This window comes from Micropterus salmoides, unplaced genomic scaffold (assembly GCF_014851395.1).
Source record: "Micropterus salmoides isolate LMB-PRFRI ecotype aquatic unplaced genomic scaffold, ASM1485139v1 Ms_hic_scaffold_246, whole genome shotgun sequence".
In the NCBI taxonomy this organism is placed as follows: Eukaryota; Metazoa; Chordata; class Actinopteri; order Centrarchiformes; family Centrarchidae; genus Micropterus; species Micropterus salmoides.
In genome coordinates, this window is record NW_024041662.1 from 631 (window position 1) to 23,879 (window position 23,249).

The 23,249-nt window shown below is 39.3% G+C and overlaps 1 protein-coding gene and 1 pseudogene across 1 annotated transcript; one reads left to right on the forward strand and one right to left on the reverse strand.

Annotated features, from left to right (window-relative positions):
* Nucleotides 1-685: 685 nt before the first annotated feature.
* On the forward strand, nucleotides 686-13,212 carry LOC119918888 (probable C-mannosyltransferase DPY19L1). Its single transcript, XM_038739518.1, has 13 exons — nucleotides 686-774; nucleotides 3,768-3,854; nucleotides 4,016-4,075; nucleotides 4,372-4,452; nucleotides 4,938-5,039; nucleotides 5,497-5,568; nucleotides 7,201-7,268; nucleotides 7,511-7,535; nucleotides 9,314-9,433; nucleotides 9,809-9,983; nucleotides 10,810-10,909; nucleotides 11,845-11,970; nucleotides 12,706-13,212. The coding sequence occupies exons 1-13, from the start codon at nucleotides 748-750 to the stop codon at nucleotides 12,875-12,877; spliced, it is 1,215 nt and encodes a 404-aa protein (XP_038595446.1). The 5' UTR covers nucleotides 686-747; the 3' UTR covers nucleotides 12,878-13,212.
* A 3,548-nt stretch (nucleotides 13,213-16,760) lies between these two features.
* LOC119918889 lies at nucleotides 16,761-21,607 on the reverse strand (annotated as a pseudogene).
* Nucleotides 21,608-23,249: the final 1,642 nt, after the last annotated feature.

Genomic DNA, 23,249 nt, shown 5'->3' on the forward strand with positions numbered 1-23,249 from the left:
CGAATAGTTGTTTTAGATTCACAGAGTTTATAATCTAAGCAATACGGTTACATCTCTCATGTGCGACGGGATGTCACAGGATTTTACACGTCATTTTTGGGATAATTTTTCCATGCAGGCTTTGGTTGGCTTCACTGTTTCAACTGTGGCTTACCCCCTTGGTCCCGCCCAGAACACATCCATATGCCAATATTCACTCAAAGTCATCGCGCCACCTGCTGGCAACAGGAAATGACACTATTTATGTTGTAATGTACTACTCCAAGCAGGTTGGACACATCAGCTTCAAACACATAACACATTGATGCAGTTAACGGCGTGGTGGGGTCGTGGCGGTTAAACTCTTCGCCATGACACAGGAAGTTGTTGTAACTTGACTGTATATGCTCAGAAATGTACCAAATTTTACACATTTAAAAAGAATGCTGTCCTGAGCACATGTACATGCCAACATTCACCTATAGTCATAACGCCATGGGTAAATGTAATACATTTAAAATTTAAAAATTGAAGATATGCAGGAACCTTTCGTGTTAGCGGTGGATATGAAAAACGGGCCCCCAGCTGTATCACCCACACATGCACCCAGTCTGTGCCCGACTCAAGACATTAAAGTTATACAGTTGTTTGCACTTTATTAAGTGTTGGAGTTTTCGGAGTATATTGTTAATATTGTCTAATTATTTCTGTTTCCAGGTTGCTTCCCTGTTTGCTTCTTACATCCTGGGTTACCTTGGCGCCGCCAAAATGCAATCCATCCTGGTCACTCACATGGTACGGTAGATGACCTTTCTAAAATGCTGCCAACAATCAATCCATCACAGTGATAGGAGTGTTTCTGGCCCGCTTTACACCTGGCATTAAAATGTGTTTTGGGTGATCGGATTGCAGTCGGATAGTACTTGACCTCATTGAAAGTACAGGTGTAGACGCATTGAGGATGGATTGTGATCTGATCGGCCAGGCAGTGTGTCCATGCCGCGTTAAAGAGCTTAATTCATTGAACATGCTCATGTTTTGGTGAACTGAATGGAGACATACTAATTAATTAGCTGCACATTTAATATTAGACACAGATACAATCTGGATACTAGATGCATTTTAACGCAAGGTGTAAAGGGTGTCTCTGTTTACCAACTTTATATATGTATTTGTCACTGGTGCATCATGCAGTGGCACCTCTGTAGCTTATTTCAACAGTGAAAGAAATTAAAACAACCAAAACAACTGAGTTCCAAAGATACGACAAAAGAATTAGAAAAGATACAAATTACCAAGGTGTGCAGTTGAGACAAAAAAGGATGGACAAGAGGAAAGCAGGACTTGAAAAGCAACAAAATGTTAGTTAATTAGAGCAGATAGTGGAGGGCTTAGTTGTTTCACTAAGTCATTGCTCAGTAGTTTGATATATCCCAAATGTACATTAGCGTTCACCATGTGTGTGGATCATGTCCTGTGCCCAGCATAAGTGAAAGTCTCTCCAGCTGCTGTCCTGTAATGTACTCTGCCTTGGTTCTACTTATCTCTCAGCTCCTCGGCCGGGAGAATTTCATGAGCTGTGAGGACAACATCAGTGGGGACAGGGGCGACTTTCTTTAGCATCAACGATGCCAGTGTGTGTGGACAAGTTCCTTTTTAACATGAAAGTGGGAGGATATGTGGGGAACTTTGTTCACCCTGCCAAGGACAAATACATGTATGTGCATATCTGTTGATGTGAGAATGTAGAATGTGTAAAGATGTTTGGGTGTGTGTGTGTTATTCTGGCCGTTCATCCCTCTCCACATTCTTTCCCCCTAATCCCCTCAGCATGCCAGGCTGTTAGCCAGAGCCTGTGTGCTCCACAGATAAGGAGAAGGCCCTTTGTGGTGAGATGGTGGAGATTTTTGTCAGAGGAAGGCATATGGCTCTGCATAATTTAGACGACGACTTGGCTTTGTGTGTGTTTGTGTTAAAAGAAAAAGAAATTGAGACACACAACCAGGCATGGGTGTCCTCACAACCTACAGGGTTGTTAATGAGCCTGAGCAGTATCAGGGTATCCAAATCATCTGTCAGGTCTTTCTATAATTAATTTTGTGTTTAGTCTTAAAGTGCCCATCACAACCTTAGATGAAGAAGATAATAACTACATTAATCCAAAACCCCATAATTTTGTATTTACAATGTTATAAAAGAGAAAAGCAGACCTCATATTTCTGAAGCTGAAATTAGAGAATATTTGGTATTTTAGCTTGAAAAATTGTTGTGCTAGTTGATTTCATTGATTTGATGATCAGTAGAAAATGAATGTGCGATAATTTTGATAGTAGATTTCTGAAGTTATTTTTCTAAACAAAATCCACTGGTTGCAGCCTTTTAAATGTGCAGATTTGCTTGTTTTTGTAGGCCTCTATGATACTAAACTGAATATCTTCGGATGTTTTCAAACCATTAAACTAGGACAGTTTAACTAACCTAGTCTATTTCAACACTTTTAGCTAACCATTTATGATGGTAATGCCGATACTTTCTTCTTAGACTGAGAGTGAAATAGCCCCTGCGTCAAAACACCTCCTTTTGCAACATCACATGAAGACAAAAGCCTAGACAATTGACAAAGATGCACACAATTAACATTACATTCACACAAGACAATACTGAAGGCCCTTCAGTGTACATTTGATCTGGGATTATGCTCGATATTTAACTTTAGGATTGACTGATACAAAGGAGTGCTTCAGTCTAACCTTATTAAATCGTGGAATCCTCTATCTCCCGTTTGATGGTACCAATTTGTAATCACTGTTCAGGACATTGTTAGGGTCAGAGACAATGTTGTTGGCCAGCCTTAATGTGATGTTATGCCATGCTGATTCACAGAGTTTCTCAAGGGATGGCCCTACTATCTTTTAGTAGTTTTGACTTTAAAGTTGTGGACAAACACTTTTAGCATTTAGTATTACAGTACTGCAGAAGACTCATAGTCAGAAGTAAAAAACTGAAGAATTTGTCTACTCGACGCAAAACATCTAAAGCAGCAGAGAAAATAATGTGGTTGTTTGGTGTTTTTGTTCTTTCTGTGATAACAGTTTGTCTGTCTGCCGTCATTATGAAGAACAAAAGTAACTTTAAGAGAGTCAGATTTATCCGGTACATTAGATATTTTAACTATTTATTTGTTACTTTGAGTAAAATTATTTCTATTCAAAATGTATCTATTTTTTTATTAGTTAACAACTTCACAATCTCTCCACGTACCCCCTGGGTTATAAGTTTCCTTAGTTGGGAATCACTGCCCTACGGCGTACTTAATGCAGAATACGTTATTTCACTTTTCACTGTGGGATGAAGCATCAAGAGTTTATTGAATAGGATTATATTTTTCTAGTGACTGTGTATCAAAAGTTTACTGCATTTGTTTATATTTCAGGAATGACTTCAACAACATTGTCACACAGAAAGACTTGTTATTGATTATTTAATACGATCCATCCCAGACCACCCTCCTGCTATAGAGACAGCGATGTTATTCTTTGTGGCAGTCAATAAAGAGCCGAGTGTTTTAATGGAAACCTACAGAAGCTAGCTGTGCCTTCTTGAGCTCACTGCCAAGCTCGCATGTTTGGCATTGTTTGTAATTACACCGACAGATCAAGCACTTTAAGCTGCTGGAAAACACCCGTTACTGACGCTGGATGGGCTGCACTCCACAGTCCACAGCCGTGTGAATTCACCAGGATTGTGATGAATGAAAACCTCCTCTCCTTCCTGTTCTCATCCTGCAGATCACTCTCGGCATCTGCTTTATCCTGATGTTTGGCAACTCCATGCTGCTCACATCATTCTACGCCTCCTCACTCGTCTCCATCTGGGTCAGTTGGACCTTTTTTTTAGAGTCTGATATATTGTATATACAACCATTGAGTGTTCTGAGATTTATCTGGTTAATCAAGATAAGTTCATCAATGTATCCAGCTCTGTGTGTTTTGTCATTTTGGATTATGGGTTATGGGTTTTTATTTTTTTTTTTCAGGGAATCATTGCATTGAGGAATCGGTTTGCTCAAGTCTTCAAACCTGGCGTTGTCATCTGGGTATGTAGAACTACTTCTTTTGTTTGGTGGGATATACATAATTTACAACATTTGTTGTTTTGTTTTTTTATGGCAAAATAAATAAATGTGGCTAAAAAGTAGTTTCAAATTAAATGTTAAAATTCAGCATTGACAAGGGTTGAAAAGAATTGTCTGGCAGCTGTGTCCAGTCAACATCGCAGCCTACCTAGCCTGCTTCCAATCCCACAGCGCCTTGAGGCTGTGATTATAAGTTCCTGTGTGAGTTGTGTGCGTATGTGTGTACGTGTCAGTGTGGATCTCTTCTTCCTCCTCAGGTCATGCAGGTTGTTGCTTGGGTTGGCTCCACAGTTCTGCTCAAATTTATGCTGTCCACAATCCTCTGTGCCTCAGATGATGTAAGCTACTAACTTTGTGAAATTTGTCTATCAGAACAAAATGCGAATATTCAGTTTGAATTATTTTTACATTAAATTATATTTTGTGATAATTATAATATTTTGAATGAACATAAAAGTAATGACTACAAAGTTGTTCCTATGTTCTTAGAAAGAGAGAAACATGGAAAGTAGATGTTTATGTCAAATATATTTACATTTTTGACAATATTTGACCATTTGACAATACATACTAATGCACACGCTGCTCTATTTATTATTATGGCATTTATTATTAAATTTTATGTATTTGAAAATGTCATGATGTAGTCGACCTAAAAGTGAAAACTTGGCTATTAAATTCCACCATCAGAAAGGGTCATAGAGAATAATTAACATTTTCAAATTCTTTCCAGCATTTAAAACCCACAAATTAAAGCAAATGTTTAAATATAAAATGTATAGGAAACATGTCTGTAATATGTAATATTTTTTGTCTTTTCCAGGCTCACATCAGTGGATTGATCAAGTCTAAGTTCACGAACTACAAGGACTTCCACACTCTGATGTACACTTGTGCTGCTGAATTCGACTTCCTTGAGTTAGAGGTAATGTCTGTTTTGACCTAAATCCGGCCCCTCGATCAGAGTTGCCATTTATCATCGTTTATCATTTATCATCATCAAACTGTTAAATGCATGTTTCAGGAGTTTTTTTTGTGGTTTTCAAAATGTCCCTCAGTCTCCTGAAGATATCAAAGTTTAAAAAATGTCTGCAGATTTGTAATAAGTGTGGTTGTTTGTAAGTGTCTGGTATTTTCTAGCACCAGGTCTAAATGTAATAGGAACCAAGTCTGTGCTCTGAATTTTGAACAGGAAATAGAAACCTGAACATGGCATCTCATTTCAAGTAGAGTTCTGTGCTAGCCGGTGACCTGGTTTCACTTTTGTGTGCGCTTGTTGTGAATATGCACACAAGTTAGAGCTGAGTGTACATTATTAGATGGCTCTGTCTCTCTCATTTCTTAAGTTACCTCACTAGTCTGTGTCTGTCTTTCTCCCTCAGACCCCTCTACGTTACCTCAGAACGTTGCTGCTGCCCATCAACATCCTGGTGGTTGTTCTCATTGCTTGGAGGGTAAGTCTTCTTTTAGGTTTTGGACCATAGACCTCAGAAATGGAAAAATACTTTGGTTTGCTTTCAAAGCAGTAGAGCAAGTCTGACCGAAAAAAAGCATGGTAACTACACAAAGTCTGCCTGTAAATCTTAAGCTGCGTTCACGCCGAAAGCGAATTTAATATTCGCCTCGCTGTACTCGCGCGAGTTTGACCGCTGGACATTTTGAGTGTTCACACATGTGCGTTTTTAAGCGAATAAACACAGTCCGTGGACACTACAGCTATATGAACCCAAAGTAAACGCTTTGCTGTGATTTAATTGCAAAATAACTAAAATTTTGTTTTTCCGTTTTGTTAGACATGAATTCATTCTTTGTCAGGTCTGTCAGCAAGACAGCAGGACTACAACTTTTAAAATGTTTGTTTTCTGAATTGATCAGGGCTATGCTATGCTAACCTGTTCACAGTAAAGTACAACAATAGCTGGAATAAAGTTACAGACAGACATTTTCTGAACTCACCAGGTAGTTCAACTTCCTCGCTTTCTTTTCTCCAAGTAATGTCCAGCTTTGTCCGTTTTTTTATATAAAAATGACTTAGTAGTCCAGCAGAACTCTGGTGCCATCTGACGCTGACAACAGCAGTGGAACCGGATGTGCACGGAAACTAGCTGCTGAGAAGCGCGAGTGAAGATAAATCAAGTTGTAATTCCAAAAACTAAAGTAAAAAGCTAATTTAATAAAACCAGTTAACTCTGAGCTCCTCTCGCGGGTAAACGCGTAGTTGTCAGAGCAGAATCCAGACCGACTACGGGTGTTTATTTGTCCGAAAGCTGCAGCACTGCTCCCCGTCCACTTCCCCGTTCTTTAGCAGCTAGTCATTACACCACTCGCCTGGTCCTCTCCAAACAACGCTCCAAAGCCGCCGGTGACGTTTGGACTATCTCACCACTGATAGGCTTTCGCAACATCACGTCAAGCGAATTTCTCGCCCAAGTTGAAAAATTTGAACTCGCACAAACCAGCGAATTTAGCAACAAACGCCTCATTTGTGCTGCCCGGAGGCGGAATTCACAGGAATTTGCGTCTTTGCATTGACTTTGTATGTAACCAAGCCGCCCAAAACGCTGGATTCACTTTTGGTGTTAACGCACCTTTAGAGATGACTGCAGAGGTTATTATTTACGCTGACAAAGGGGACAGGTTTAACACTCAAAATATATAGTATTTTTTGAAACAATGCTACATGCATGACATTTTGCTAAAAGACAGGCGAAAGCTAACAGGCAGGCCGTAAGCATCCTCACCAGTTGGTGGTCCATTGATATAAAGGAACATTGTTTTTGTTTACATTTACATGTGTATTCTCAAGCTTTGAGAAAGGAAGAACAGGCATTTTATTTTTGATTCCAGAAACATGAAATATTTGAGACATCAGAGAAAATAAACGTTTAAGGAGCTGCTCTTTATAGAGTCTAATCTCATTATCCCCACTCTAAGCTAAGAATACATGAGTTTCTTTGACAAAGCGTGGTATGCAGTACATGAGCATGCTGTTAGGAAGATCTTCTCATACAGTGCAGTATTTGTTGGAAACATGACATTTAAAAGAATATTTTTAGCATTTTGTTCTAACCAGTTGTCCTTTTCAGACTGTTCAGGATATAGTCCGGTTCCTGAGGGACGGAGGGAAGACAGACGATGCAGATGAAGCTGCAGGGTGAGCGTCCCGAGGCCTCCTTACTGGCCTTATTGCTTATTTGTTCACTCTATCAGTTACAGTTTTACAAATGGGATGATATAATTATTTTGTAATAATATGTTATGAAAGCTTTGAATAAACAGTATCTTCAGATCAGAATCAGATTAAAAATAAATATTTTTTCATATTTCAGCATTTGCACTTTATTTTGTCCCAAGTGGAAAGCTGAGTTTATATATAGTGTCTGTTTTGTGTTGCAGGTCTGAAATAGTCGGAAAAGGAGAGGTGAGATAAAAATATTTTAACATCTTTTTTGTTACTGTTAATTAAATATATAATAAGTATCATCTTGATAACACCTCAGTGTCGACTCTTACGTTTTTTATAGCAGCGTTCTATTTTTGATTAGATTCCTCCAGTGCAGTAATGTCTGCTCGGTTACTATGTCCCTAAGTGGTTTTCATCCCTTTTCTCATTAATTACTAAGAAAAGAAAGGCAGCTTCCCTTCTGCTCAGTAGATGATTTGTTAAATTTAACGGGGGTGGTCCATTGGGAGTGCATGTGATGCTACTCAGCCAATCAAATCTGTGCGTTCTGATAAGCATTGCTACTCAAATCAGTGAGTGAGATACACACAGGAACACAGACGAGTCGTGGAGAAATAATTTCACATGCCGTGCTCTAAAAAGAGAAAAGTAGAACACAGTGTTTAATCAAGAATGGACAGACTCCTACATGTTCAGTCTTTCTAGACAAAGCACAGAGCATCTTTTGATCAGGTTAACAAGGGGGATGGCGGCCCTTCTCGAATTGCTTCTGCTCTGAAATCACACTGTGCTGCCTTTTGTCAGCTTTCCCCCAGATGCTTCATGTCATTTTCTGTAATATAACTCCCGTTCAGATATTCATCCACCAGCGACAGTGTGTGGAAGTTTCCAGAGTTGCCAGATAATTGTGTTAATGTTTCTGGCTCAGAGTCCCAAGGGAAAGCTGTGTTAGAAAAGATCAAAGCTTCATGCACGTGGCATTATACAGCCTGTCCAGCAGACATAGCTTCAGATCAGCGTGACTTGGAGGGAGGTGGAGCTACCTCTAAAGACCTCATAGTTTCACTGACAGTAGAGCTGCTACATGGGAAATCAAGTTTGAACAATTTAGAAGTGAGTTCACTTAATTTGTAGTGCCTCAATTAAGTAAAAAGCTAATGTTACTGTCGTGGAAACTGAAATGTCAGTTGTTGTCTAGGTAAGTGTCATCAATCAAATACCAGATCACACAATATTCGAATCCTCAATTGATCTTTGTTGCTTGCAATCAAGAGCCCTCCTCAGCATTACACAGCCATGACAGTCAGTCTCTCATTAGCTATTATTGTACTTTGAGATAATACAAATATTCATTGTAGCAGCAGGAAGCACAAGGTGTTATTTACCTTCAAAATCATCTTTGAAAAATCTTCCTCTATGTTCTTCTTCGCCTACTCCTTCCCACATATCTTATTGTTATGCAATCATGCATAATTAGCTTTCTCAGATTCATTTTCTCAGTAACTTTAACTTTGTAATGTGTATAATTAGTACTATTACCAGACATAAAAATACAAATCTGCAAATATTAAAGTTACCCTGTGGAATTTTTGACCACCAGTAGCGCTATGAAGCCTTTATGAGTGGGTTCTGCCAAAGGTTTTGTGCTATACCACTAACTGACAGCTGGTGGAGGCACCAACAAACGTAGCAGTGCACCATTAAAGGTATGGAAGAGGACTGCAAGCTAGTAAACATGGGTATAAACAATGGAAAACTTTAAATATTTTAAATGCCAAATGTTTTATGTGGCAGTAAATTCATTTAACACAAGAAACACTGTATGTAAATATCACTTTTATTTGTTATTTTTGCTTGATAAATGACTGGTTGTGATAGGATTGTAATAGTAATTCACCTGTGATTTGTACCTGACACTGACAAAAGTGTCAATGTGGGGAATTAAAAACAGCACTCTTTCTCTGCACTTTCTTGTTAGTTTTGATTAGACTGTGTGTGAACTTGTCACTCTGCAGCTGGTGTACCACAGTCTGCAGCTGGTGGCGTTTGCTGTCCTTGCCATCCTCATCATGCGCCTGAAGCTCTTCCTGACGCCCCACATGTGCATCATGGCCTCGCTCATCTGCTCCAAACAGGTTTGCTTCTCACCGCAAGTGTGATTAATTTTTTATTTTTTTTAGAGAAAAAAAAGTTCTTCACAGTGAATGAAGAAGAGCCGAAGCTTGCAAATTGTAAAACCTATAAGCTCAAAACAAGCCAACATAGACTTTACTTGTGCTGCACCCAGGTATATTTGGCCAAGGAAACTGCAATTGGTGCATCTAAGGGTCATTGAAAGTGCTTGATTTGTATACATTTAGGGCCCATAAAGTCCTTGAAATGTATTTTAATTTAATGTTTAAGAAGGTGTGAGAACCATCTATCTATATTGTGCATTACTAAGGAGAATATCTGAGCACTCATTCTGTCCTTCAGTCATGCTCTCGCTCTCTCCCTGGTTGTTTTGTCAGTTGTTTGGCTGGATTGGGGAGAAGTTTAAACACCAGACTGCCGTGTTTGCGCTCATGGCAATCATGGCCGTACAGGGAGTGGCCAACCTGCAGGCCCAGTGGGCCATCATTGGAGAGTTCAGCAACCTACCGCAGGAGGAGCTGCTGGACTGGATCCAGGACAACACCCCTCCTGGTGAGTGTAGTTGCCTGCTTTCAATGCCACATTGAAAATGATTTTCTGATCAATATAAGTTATTTAAGTTCAGGATAAACTACAACAATGCACAGTGCCAAGAGAGCTTCTGGTTCCACTTTAAATGCCAGTATAGTTCTTCCAAGCGTGTGCTCCTCAAAATCTGCTCTGACAGGTCCACTCAAAATCTGAATTGCTTTCATAGTTATAAAAGGGTGAACAAAAGTATTATTTCTTTCCAAGGTCAAGGAGGTAAATGTCCGTGTGCGACAAGCGGGTGACATTTTGGTTGTTTTTTACCCAGTGAGCATGGTCTTGGAGATTTCAAGGGTCAAAGAGGTCTGTTTGATTTGTTTGAAATGATAACAGTTGTTTTGTTCTCAATATTATTGAATATACACATGTTTAATAGGTGCACCTATAACTAATGCAGTCTAATACAACAGTCCTGCAACAAGTCCTACCTCTTCACAGGTTATAATGTGCAGTATTTGTTGAAACTGATTTTGAGAACTGTTGATTCAGTTGTATGTAGTTTACGTTGCATTGTACTGACAGGTGTTTCTATTATTTTGTACCCCCCACCTGTCAGAATAATGCAGTACAATTCAACAGCACCTCAAACTGCTTCATCCAATATGATTATACATTTCACTGCTAACTTTTTACAAACTACAAAACTAACTGATGGAAATTAAGACCACTGTTGTGCTGTTCCGTGGTATATTCTATACTGTTAGTGTAACATAGGCACTCAACAACGGGCCCTTTCCATCCTCTCTTTTATTGTCTTATTTGTTTTTCGTTTCATGTGTGGTTGATGCAGATGCTGTGTTTGCTGGGGCCATGCCCACCATGGCCAGCGTGAAACTTTCCACAGGTCGGCCCATCGTCAACCACCCCCACTATGAAGATGCTGGTCTGAGGTCAGTGGACCTTACAGCGGCATGATTGCTCTCATGCTCAGATCAGAGACACAGAGAAAGAATTTGTTCACCAAAACATTCATATTTGGCTAGAGGCTGTTTGCAGTCCTGTTCAGAGTGCTGTATCCTGGTCAATGCACAGCATGTACAGTGTAATAGGGGTGTGCATTTCTCACAGGGTTCCTTCGCAGTATGGAAAAGTATTTGATTTTATTAAATTCCAGGTCTGGATAGGTGTGGAAAACAGAAACGGACGTATGGAAAAATACGTGTTTCCAGACTATTTTCCCCATTCTGTTTTCTAAAATATATATTCAGAATTTCTCAAAATAAATTGATACAAGCAGTCATGGCGTTTGGAGCAGGCGACCAGCACAGTCAAAGTGTTTACCACTGTGTTAGAGTGAGCCAGATGTCGTCGAAAGCAAGGCAAGAAGTATGGCAAAGTATGCCATGAACGCACATTGCTACCCAGATCACAGGGCACATTTTTGAACAATTATTTTGTTTATCACAAGCATGTTACAATTCTTCACATAATAAGACAGTAAGGTTAAAATCCAAACATCAAAACAAAAAAATTCTTCTTGAAATGAAAATGCATAAATAATTTAAAATGACATTAAACATACTCCTGTGAGGATTTTCGGGACTGGTAAGAGAGGATGTCATCCAAATATTTGCAGGTTCAAAGTTCTGCTTTCAAGCACTTATTTGCTTTAATTTGTTAAATCCAGTTGGCCTTGTGGTTGATTCAGTTCTCTTTCCCATAACTTTGTGGACGATTTATGACATCTGTAGTAAAGGTGATAAACGTGTCTTTCTTTTTTTCATCAAATACAGTATTATTTTATTATTTGACTGCTCTACTAGTGCATAAAATGTCTCTGAAGTTGTTCCCCACCTTATGGGTTGTTGTATTGCGTTGCTCGCAGGGAGAGAACCAAGCTGGTTTACTCCATGTACAGCCGCATGTCTGGAGAAACCGTTAAGAGGAACCTGATGAAGCTGGGAGTGGACTTCTTCGTCCTGGAGGATTCCTGGTGCACTAGGCGAACCAGGTACCCTCAGCACCATGAGTGATTTCTTGAAGTAGCAATCCTTACAATTTCAGTCCTGGTTGATTTGGCAACACCTGTGGTTACTGATTGTAACATCAAATGCAGTTTAATACTACAGATCACAAAGTTCCAGGGAACTAAACTAACTATTGTCATTTTAATGAAGAAGTCAGGCAGTAATTGGCCTTTTTCCATCAATCTGTGAGCAACTGTGTTGTGATTTATGCAGCACACAGCGTGATTCTGTGAGAAGCTGTTGGTAAACCTCGCTGAGAAGTTGGAGGTGTGCAGTCTGTCACCTGCAGCTCTTTATCTAACAGTTCACTGTGGCCGCTCCTGACTGTTCATTACTCCCCGCAATATTTCCCCCGCAAAAAATGTTTTGTAGACTAGTGATCGGTGGTGATCTTACTGACAAACACACATGGTAAAAGTCTACTCATGTTTCGCCAGTTAAATGCACTTTATGTGAAACTGCTTTAGTTAGAAATGTTCGGTTTATTCCAGGAGTGTCTTCACAGACACCCAGTTGGTAATAATGCAAATGCGAGGCATGTCATAATTCTCATCACTGAGCCACAGGTTCTGACACCACTGTGTTAAATAATTTGGTAATTTATAGTGACTTAACAGACATTTCTTTATATGAAAATCTTCAAGATTGCCACAACCCTGTTTTCTCTCCCTCTCACTCACTCTCTTCATCTTTATTTTCTTCCCTCCCTCCTCGCCCAGGCCCGGGTGCAGCATGCCAGAGATCTGGGATGTTGAGGATTCAGAAAATGTTGGTAAAATTCCCCTCTGCACCCACATGTCCAAGAACTCACGGCCCCACTTCACCACAGTCTTTTCCAATGACATTTACAAAGTCCTCAAAGTTCCCAAAGCTACCAAAGATCTCAGATAACATCGTGGGACAGACTGGTTTACCACCAAACCTGCTGGTTTTTCCACCACTTCTTTTTTTAATATGTTTTGGTCGGTCACTGCCATTGCTGCTTTTTTACTTTTTACTTCCTCAAACCCCCCACAGTTCCACTTTTTTGTGGGGCTCTGTTTCACTGAGCAGTGGACTAATAATAGGCTTGACATGCCAAAACACTTTGTCATAGGAGACTTGGTGCACCCACAGTTGTCAGTATTTGTGACTTAAAGAAACTCATTTTGCCAATCATCCTTATTGCTGCGTCTTTGTCATCCAGCGACGTTCCTATTACGCAGCAGTTTCTGCCCAAGTGAAAGCCAAAAGGTGTTGTAGCTTTCATTTAGTTATTTGCATTGGTTCTGTGACATAAATGCTTATTTTAAGAAACATTGTTCTCAAAGAGATGCTGTTCTTACATCAGTATTGTTTTTTATTGTATATAATTCATATTCTTTGACTTAACGCTAAAGAAGTAAATTTTGTGTGGCGGGACCAATCGATGATGTCCTCATACTGTGAAGCAATACCCTTTGCAAACTTGACAAAAGCAGACTTTTATTGTTATGCACAGTGTTGAGCTGAAAGATTTTTCAGTAGTACACTATTTTTATAATTTATTTGTGTGAATATTTTATGCAAACGTCGAGGTGTTAAGAACAGTGTTTTAAGAGTCTTTAGAATCACAGGGGATGTGTTTGGAAGCTTTTAAAAAATCTTTTTAATACATATCATTCAGCTTTGGTGTCTAGATGAAATTCACTCAAGATTTTGAACAAAATTCCACATGGTAGAAGAGCTTTTGTTCTTGATTAAGTTATAAACTGAAGGTTTATATGGCAAAATCTCTTAACTCTGCCCTGGAACAAATGTTTTGTAAATACCCAAACAATTATTTTGTAAAATACCAGTGTACGGCCTTTAAAGGGTTCCTTTGTGTCTTGAATGATTGTTTATTGCCAAAGTCTTGTTATTAAAGCTGCGTATTCGGGTACAGCACATGAAAAATGTATTTTTAGTGATTGAGAACCCTGTTTGTCAGTTGTGTAACAGCCAGTCCAAACCACTTGTAGCAGTTTACTTGATGTGAGTGGTACTAGAAAATAATTCTTTGATTCTCATTTCAATTAACGTGATTGCCACGATAATGCGACCATGAAGCGGAGTGAAACAAAAGAGCTAGGAGTAGCTGTAGTGTGCACCAATGACCACCAGGTGGCACATGTGAGCAACCCAGATGCATTTTCTCTCTGTCTCTACAGTAGGGTCGTCATGGCGACAATGCTCAGCAGGCAGATGGTGGAGGAACAGAGAAACGTCATAAAAACTCTTTGGGAATGAGTCACAGCACTCTTTTCTGGCAGGCCTGTACAGTATGCTTAGACATTACAGTCTTAATTTCATAATGGACTTTTATGATATTTAAACCACCCATCCATCAACCGTTTATACTCATCTATCAGACACAGTTTTATCAATAATAATAATTTTCTTTTCAGGTTCATCATTGATGATAAATGATCTGAGGTAAAAACTGTCAAGCCCAAACTAAGCCAAAATATGTGCTGGTAAAACATTTGATTCATAGATCTCCAGAAATAAAGTTTCAATGTTGTTGCATTATTTGGCTGACTGGTGAATTTTACGATATGTTCGGAACATAGATTTTCAGGAATGAAAATGTCCTTTCATTGTTAACCCACGTCAGGGTTGCAGTTTTCTCTTGGGTTGGTGGGCGCCGTGGATAAGACACACGCCTGTGGTGTAAGAGACCTGGGTACGATTCCCACTGTGACACATCCACCAACGTGTCCATGAGCAAGACACTTAATGCCTGTTTGCTCCAGAGGCATACTCGCAACCTCTTTTTTACAGATTTCTCTCGATATTACTGAATTCCCACAGAAGGATTCACAAATGTATGTTGGGATTTACTGTCACTGGCTACTTTATTAGGTACACCTTGCTAGTACCAAGTTGGACTGCCTTTTACCTTCAGAACTGCCTTAATTCTTTGTGGCATACTTTCAACAAGGTGTTGGAAACTGTTGTGTATAATTTTAGAGCATTATAGTCTAAATTGTTATTATTAATTATCAGAGCGATGGTGGTCTACATTGTCGTCATTTAAATTATTTTTATCGTAATTATAGTGTAAAGTTAGAATGACACTGTTAGAATTCTATAGCTCTGTGTGTGTGATCCTTTCTGTATATAACTGCCTAGGCTCAGCAGAAGAGTGTGTGTGTGTGTGTGTGTGTTGAAATAGTATGATCAGCAGAGGGCATGCCAAGAACACAGAGTGGGAGCAGTGCAGCCAGGAACAATCATACTTAAATTAAAATCCACCGAAAGGTTGGAAAGCAATGACAAAAAGAGAGAGACCAGTCATAGTGAAATAAAAGTGATTAAAAATCCACCAAATGCTGAAAGGTTGGAAAATGATGAGAAAAGAAAAAGAGACATTTGGGACATTCCCAGATCCAGATCAGCAGCTGTCAGGGTCGCTGTTCTGGTAATAGAATGTGTGCCCAAGTCTTGAATTTTTTACACGACAAAACTCTTCTCAGAGACTTTGGTCCATATTGCATGTTGCTGCAGATGTGTTGAATGCACATTCATGATGTGAATCTCCCATTCCACCACATCCCAAAGTTGCTCTACTGGATTGAGATCTGGTGAGTTTAGAGGCCATTGGAGTACGGTGAACTCCTCATTATCCTATTCAAGATACACTGTTGTCCTAAAGGGATTGATATGGTCAGCAACAATACTCAGGTATAGGCTATCATTTTTAAACAATGCTCAGTTGGTACTATGGGGCCCAAAGTGTACGAAAATATCCCCCACACCATTACACCAACACTACCAGTCTGAACCGTTGATACAAGGCAGGATGGAGCCATGCTTTTATGTTCTTTCCTCTGTTTTCTGTTTTTAGCTGACAGGAGTGGCACCTGATGTGGTCTTCTACTGCTGTAGCCCATCTGCTTTAAAGAGGTGTTATTACGCTACTTTTCAGGTTCAAAATCCTATTTAGAGGTAGTACCAGAACAGGTTTACATGGTTTAATATTCAAAAACACACCATATTTTTTGTCATACTGCGCATTGCTGCAGCTCCTCTTTTCACCCTGTGTTGAAGGCTTCGTTTTAGCTATGGAGTGATCCATCTTGTCTCTCAATGATCTTTGTTGGGAGTTGCACATGCGCAGTTCCTAGTTAAGGAGTACTAGCCAATCAGAAGCAGAGAAGGGCGGGTCAGCGAAAAGATGGTAAACTGCTTCGATTCAGCTGGAGGCTACATGTTGCCGACCAGCTTAGCAACATGGACTGGAGAGTTCCAGAGTGGTGAGTTGAAACTCTGTAAGAAAAGTATCTTTCATCCATAAAGTTTTAACTACAGTAACTTTATGTCCACTGACTGCCTGGAGGGTAGCTAGTTTTTGGAAGGTGCTACAGCTCAGTGTTTTCCTACCTGTGTTCTTGAGGGCGTGTCAGACTAGTTGTTCGGTGAGCATTATGACATGTATTTTCTTGTGACATCCCAAGAAAGTGGAAGTAAAGGCTGGACTACAAATGAGGTGTTTTCAGGCAGTTTAGAGCAGTGTTTTCTGTGGGAGATGGGAACTCCCTTTGGGCTGGACTTTGGGCTTTTTCACTTTGCAAACCTGTTACATGCACCAAAAAAGAGACATAACTCAATAAAGGAGAGGGGGAAAAACTAAAAAGCATAATACCACCTCTTTAAGGTTCGACATGTTGTGAAAATCCCAGAATATCAGCAGTTTCTGAAATACTCAACTGTGTTAACAAGCAATTGAACAAAGTGGCCGGTGAGTGAATATGTAAATGACTCTCCACACAAATATTTTTGAATGCACACAAACATATTTATTTTTTTCAGGAAAATTGCCCATGGCTAAGACACACTTTGGCCCATTTGCACACAGTTTTTACATTTTAATGCAATAAACTGTAGCTTAATCTTCTATTCAGATTAGTTTGACTACAAATTACAGTAATGGTTAAATACAAGTGAATTTGTGTAAAAGTGAATTTTAAGCTAGTCCAGTCTGGAGCCATACACCTCCACCTCGCACAGGCTCAGGTACTCCTTTCTTCCAGGGATATAGATGTTAACATAGCGTCCATCCATCCCAATATTCCTGTTACACTTGAATTCAACAGTAGCACCTGCCGGGATGCTTGTAATCACAGCACACCTGGTAGAAGAAACAGAAATCACTTATTTAGCTCAGCAGGGATTGACTGAAAAAATAGACCGTTCATTTCATCATTTTGTTAGACTGTTGCTGGCCGGAGTTTTTTTTTTTATTAGGGCTTGATAATGGAAAAAAGGGAATGTTACCACATTTACTTTCAGTTTCATACAACACAGCTAGATAAAATGCCGGTATTAGCTCTCTTGACGATATATCTGTACTGGGGCATACGTCGGCCGATAAGGAACAAGAAAAATTGCATTACGGAAATGCCTAACTTGGATTGAAATAAGGAAAAAAAACTCTCAAATATCAATATCAGTAAGGTTTGGCTGTATCGTACAATCTGCTCTACTGATGATGGAAGATGGTGTTATTTAGCACCAGGGAATATTTTTGAGAAAGAACAAAATATCCTTCCTCTGTTAGCACAAATGTGATGCATTCAAATTAAGTGACTTAGTAAATAAGTCTATAAACTACCGTGGATTATTGAGAATCTCCAATGTGGATCTCCGCTCCATTCAGTCGCCCTGAGTAAGTAGGATCTCTGAGGTTGGTTATCTTAACAGAAAACACTTTATGGGTTTTGCGCAGATCCAGTCACCACTAGGGGTTCATGTTGTTGTTTGTGTGAGTGCAAGAACCCAGTTCCAAAGCGTTGCCATTATTCCCATCAATGGCATTATATGCAATGCCATATGAATACAGTGACGATTGTGAGGCTTTTCCTTGGAGTGCCAGGTTCTCTCCTGCAAAACAATATAAAATCAGCACGATACCTTTTGTTTTAATTACAATATAGGGTCAGGATAAATTGTACATTTACTTAAATGTGTTATAGCTTGTGGTTTACAAATTTAAAAAATGTGGGCTTTACCAGTCCTGTAGGATTTAAGTAAAGACACTTTTGAGATGAATAAAAGAAATGGTAGGATCCAGTGTTTTTAGAGATTGTCTCAAAATAGCCTTAGATATCTTGCGATTACCATTGTCAGTCTGTCTCTGTTAAGCCCCCGACTTTCTAGAAATACTGCTTTTACTGCAAAGCACTTTGAATTACCTTGTCGTTGCTTGCTAATAATCATTATTATCATTATTGCTCTGCTGATGTGGTAGTATCCTCTTCAAACCATCTGACAGACACTGAACCATTTGGGACGGTATTTTAGGATCAGACAAGTAAGTGGAGGCCAAAACTAATTGAAAACACAGATCAGGGAGAAATCTCTTCACAAATCTAAACAATTGTTTACTTAGGCACATCCAATAAAGTGCAGCACAGAGTCAAGCAAGTTTGTCCCTCAGTTTTAGATGTCTATATTGCAAAATTATACCAGTTGCGGTACCACTCTGTCACTAACTGTCTGCAACTCACAGTGCGAGAGAGGGTCCACTTGATTACTATCACGGCGTACGCTGGTGTTGCATTAGCTGGGTGGAGACAATATCGCTTATACATTGGTTTTTCAGTGCTTGAGAAAATTGATGTGTGATGTGACAGCATGTCAAAAGTTTCAATTGAATGAGCTCTGATATCATGAGGCCACTATGAGAAATATCACTGGTGTCACGAGATCTCCTCACACTATATTTGTTCTATAGCAACTCATAAGTTATGAATAACAGAAATACAGTCTATTTATTTTATCGACACAATGGTGTGTAGCTCAAATTCTCACAAGTTGGCGCACGGTACCCATAAACCTCCACTTCACACAGTGTAAGAACCCTGGCTGAACCAGGTAGAAGCACTGTAACGTGGCGTCCCTCCACACGATCAGTGAAAGTTACAGTGAATGAGTTCCCTGCAGGGATTTGAGAAATTACACCAACCCTAAAAGAGACAGAAAAAGAAAGGAAGCAGTTCATGTTTAGCCTTTAATAGGGGGTTTCCCAGGGATGCAGACAGTAGTGTTATGTTTAAAGTAACAGGTCTGTTGTGATTGGACTGAGGTTCAAGGTTTGATTCTTTAATAAACTTACTTTGAAAACTTAAGCAGTATTTGAATGAGTAATGCCTCTGTTGCTATAGCCTTAAGCTGTTCCCACTCGTCCAGAGGGGAAATGTGCTGATGAATACTGAACATAGTTAAATTCCCCTGGAAGAAATAAAGCTCCTAAATTGTAGCTCTAGCTATAACTGTTTTCTAGAACACTTTGGGTTCACAGCACCATTGTCTTGGAGAGAGTTGCCGATGTGAATCTCTGCCCCGTTGAGCCTTTCAGGACAGCAGTCTCCTCTGTTGGTGATGATGACAGAGGTGATGATGTAGGACTCCAGCAGGTCCACTCTCCACCAGGGGTTGGTCTGTTCAACTGTGTGGGTGCATGATCCAGCTGGGTAGTTAGAATCCCGGTTTCCATCAATAGCATTGTAGGCACCCGCCAAAGCTCCTTCGAGGCGTTGTGACTGAGTTGCTTTGCCCGCAATGCCACATTTTCTGTGAGAGAAATACACAATTTGTTTTCCAAAACCTAATGTTTGCTAATGCATGCTAATGTCGCCTTGAGATGCTAGCCTCAACAGAGATGATGATTGTTGAGTTTACCAAGTCCAGCTGCCCTTGATTAGCTGGATGACTGAGAACCTTCACAGACATTATTAAATTTTCTTATTTCTTTAAACTTTCAACCCCAATCAACGCTGACACTTCAGATATGTGAGGTTCCCTTTTAAACTTCTGTGCATGAGAGTGGTATCAATCTCTCATCTAACTCTCAGGAAGAAGTTCTTGTTATTTGACTGGTACTATGACTAAATATCTTGAACACATATTGTGTGTGGCATCTCCCCCTGAAACTGAGCTTTTCCAAAACATCCTCCAGAGTGCATTTAATGGTTTTTAGGGTGTCAGCAAACTATGAATGGTTTTGATTTTTGAAATGCTAAAATTATTTAGTGCAAACCAGACCTTGCTCAGGGACACAGTGGTGGACGTATTACAGTGGGAATTGAACCCAGGTCTTTCACCTCCCAATGGCATGTGTCTTAACCTATCCCTCTTCATTTGCATTCCACTTTTCATTTTTACACGTCTGATGCGCTAAGGAATTCTAAAAAGTAAGCTAATTTATGCACAAATTATTATTACTATTATTTTAAGTAGCCCATGGAATTGTAAATAATATTATTGTGAAAATGATCCGATATTTTTTCCCACTAAAAGTTGTGACAGAACAGACCTACATACTCCACACGTTTTGAGAAATTTATGCTACCTCTTGTGATGTTTTATAGCACATAAATACGACATTTCCACATTTTACTTACGAGGAGTGTAAGCTGAGCACGTCCCCAAGAGGAGCAGCAAAAGAAACCCGGTGCTGTGTTCCATCATTCTGGTTGACACAGACATGAGAGACAATTGTTAATGGAAATTCCACTTGCAGCATTAATTCTAAGTACATTTAGACAGTTTGACTGAAGACCTTCAAGAAGAACAACAATTAGATGGATGAGATGAAAGAACTTTAGTGTTATGATCTTCAATGAAGAACAGCTGCAAACAACTAGGAGATATTTTAAAATAATGAACAATGGGGAAGAGGTTGATTTAAGCCTTGTCTGTTATTGGCTATTCCTGCTCTGAGCATTTGTGAGCTGTTCATAACAATTATGCCTACACTTTCTTTGCTTAAAGCAAAGAAAGTTTTTAAAATGTAGTCTGCAATTAACAGTGTAATTTTGTTGTATGAATCAGGTACCAATAAAATACTTATACTGTTACTGTTGTAAATAAATGTAAAGTACGGAATAAATGCTCCGTACTTACGTATATATTCACTCACTGTGCCCAAGTGCCCAAACAGAAACTAACATGGTTATTATGGTGCGATAGGGTAAGGTGAAGGAGCTCAACTCTTAATGAGGGACTTATGGAGTACAGTAATGTATTCATGGTGGACTTAATGGGTAAACACTAGCCCTCTGTAGAGGTTTGTTAGCCAACCAACCAGGTTATGTTATGTTGGATTGACTACAGTACTACTTTGCATTGCTAATGGCAGTTAGGTAATCTGTAGAACCTAATGAGTAATACATGTGTTTATAACACTCTTTACCCAAAACTTAATTTACAGTAGACACCTGTTATTTACAAAAAGAATGTATTGCTTATTTCCTCCAAAATGCCCGTTGTTATTCCCTTGCTCCCCATAGTCTCATCTGTATGTATTTTTACAAAGAATTTGTAATATACAAGATGCATTAATGGTATGAATCCAGTAAGAGAAATGCAAAATGAATGCTTACCCTGATTCCTGTTTTGAACAAATGTTGTAGCAAGAGCTTTTCACTCTTGTCAGTCTGTTCGAGATGTGGGACAGTGTGAACTCCTTTGTATGGAGATAAACCCCCTTAAAAACAAATTGTTAATCCAATCACATTGCATTATGGAGTCTACTCCCATTCACATGTATAACACTCTTAAGTTGAATAGGTCCCAATGGTCACCTAAGGACTCACCTTGCATCACTAAAAGATGACTGCACTGATCAAACACTGACAGTACCATTTGACTAGGACTTTGGTTTAACACGTTTACAGATACAATAAATATTTAACTATTAAATGATGGAAATGTGTGATTTCACTGTATTCCGGTAGGGTTGTCCAAACTAATGTATGTGTGGCCCAACACCTTAATTAATACTTGACTTTGAGAATACTTGGTAGTTATTTTAAAATTTAATCACTATTACTGTATGAGAATATAATTTGTAGGAAGCACTTGCCATTCTTGACATTCGACAAACCAATGAATAGGACAAATGATTGTGATGCTAGGTGCATCCCAGTTCTCTTAGAGCTCTTCTCCTCCTGCCTCAAACCCAGAAATGTATTTCAGCGTGGTCATAAAAATTAGCATTGTGATTAATAGCAAATAGGTGAAATAGAGTGACGCGTCTCCCCATTAAGAGACACTGTGTGTAATAACACATGAGGCACAGTATCATAACTTCATTGATTATGTAAATCTCCCAACACACCAACAAGATCTGCAATGATCTAATGTTAATTATAGTTTTTTTTCTACACATCCAAAAGGTCTCACACACAGTCCAGGTTCATAGTGAAACTGTTTAAGTAAAGCAGCCATCCTCCTGATCAATCCTGAGTTCCATCAGAGCATCTAATCATGGATTTCAGCTAAAAGTTTAATTTTGTTTCCTCTGGAGAGTTTCCTCTGTCTGTAATTTTTTTTTTGTTTTGCTACGTCTTTCAGATTTCTGGTACTATGACTTTACTCATTCGACTATCCGGTTTTGCATTTGTATGTTTTGCTTGTGTTATTTTAGAACTTAATTAGTTTTTTTAGGGCAGAATGTTGTGGGGAAAAAATCCAATTGGGATTTTTCTGCCAGATATTGCGTCAAGAAGCATAAAGCAGATTAACCGGTAAATCGTATATCAACAATAAACATAGTTAAAACAGACAAAAAATAAACTATTTACCTATGTAGCCCACTTAATCATGTGATTGATCAATGCTTCTGAATTTGTAAATATCACTGAATCTTTTAATTTTACTCAGCATGTCTGTGATCTGGACATACGCTCGATCTTGTTCTTTCTCATGGTATAAACATTAATAATGTTTGCTGTTATTTTACTAATCAGATATCTGCATGTAAAAAAAAAAAAATCCTAAAGCTCTGTTTCAGACTATTAACAACATTACATCATTGCACTCTGATTGATAAACTGAAACCAACTGCGGCCATTACTGGATCAGCTCTGGATTAGTTTTCCTCTGTCTTCATCTTTCAGAAAGGAGTTTGTCCTGTGGTGTGCCCCAAAGTTCTCTGCTCAGCCCCCTGATAGGCTTGACAAACTGTTCTTGTTGCCCATTCTCATCTCAGGGCGTCATATACCAACGATTTGAGAAAGAGTGACAAAGCATAGTTATTTGTGTGTAATGCTTCCGGAAGCGTCTCTATGAGACTGTCTGGGGCATCCTGTACAGACCAGGGGTGCTAGCTAGCTAGCCGTAGCTAGTCGCTAAATTTATGCATGTCGACTGGCTCAAGGCCGATGTGAGCAGCTGTAGGGTAACCCAGGTAGGGTAAGCCCCCCTTGTGTTGCTGCAACGTAGGAAACGGGAGCGTTTCATACGGACGCTGAAGGGT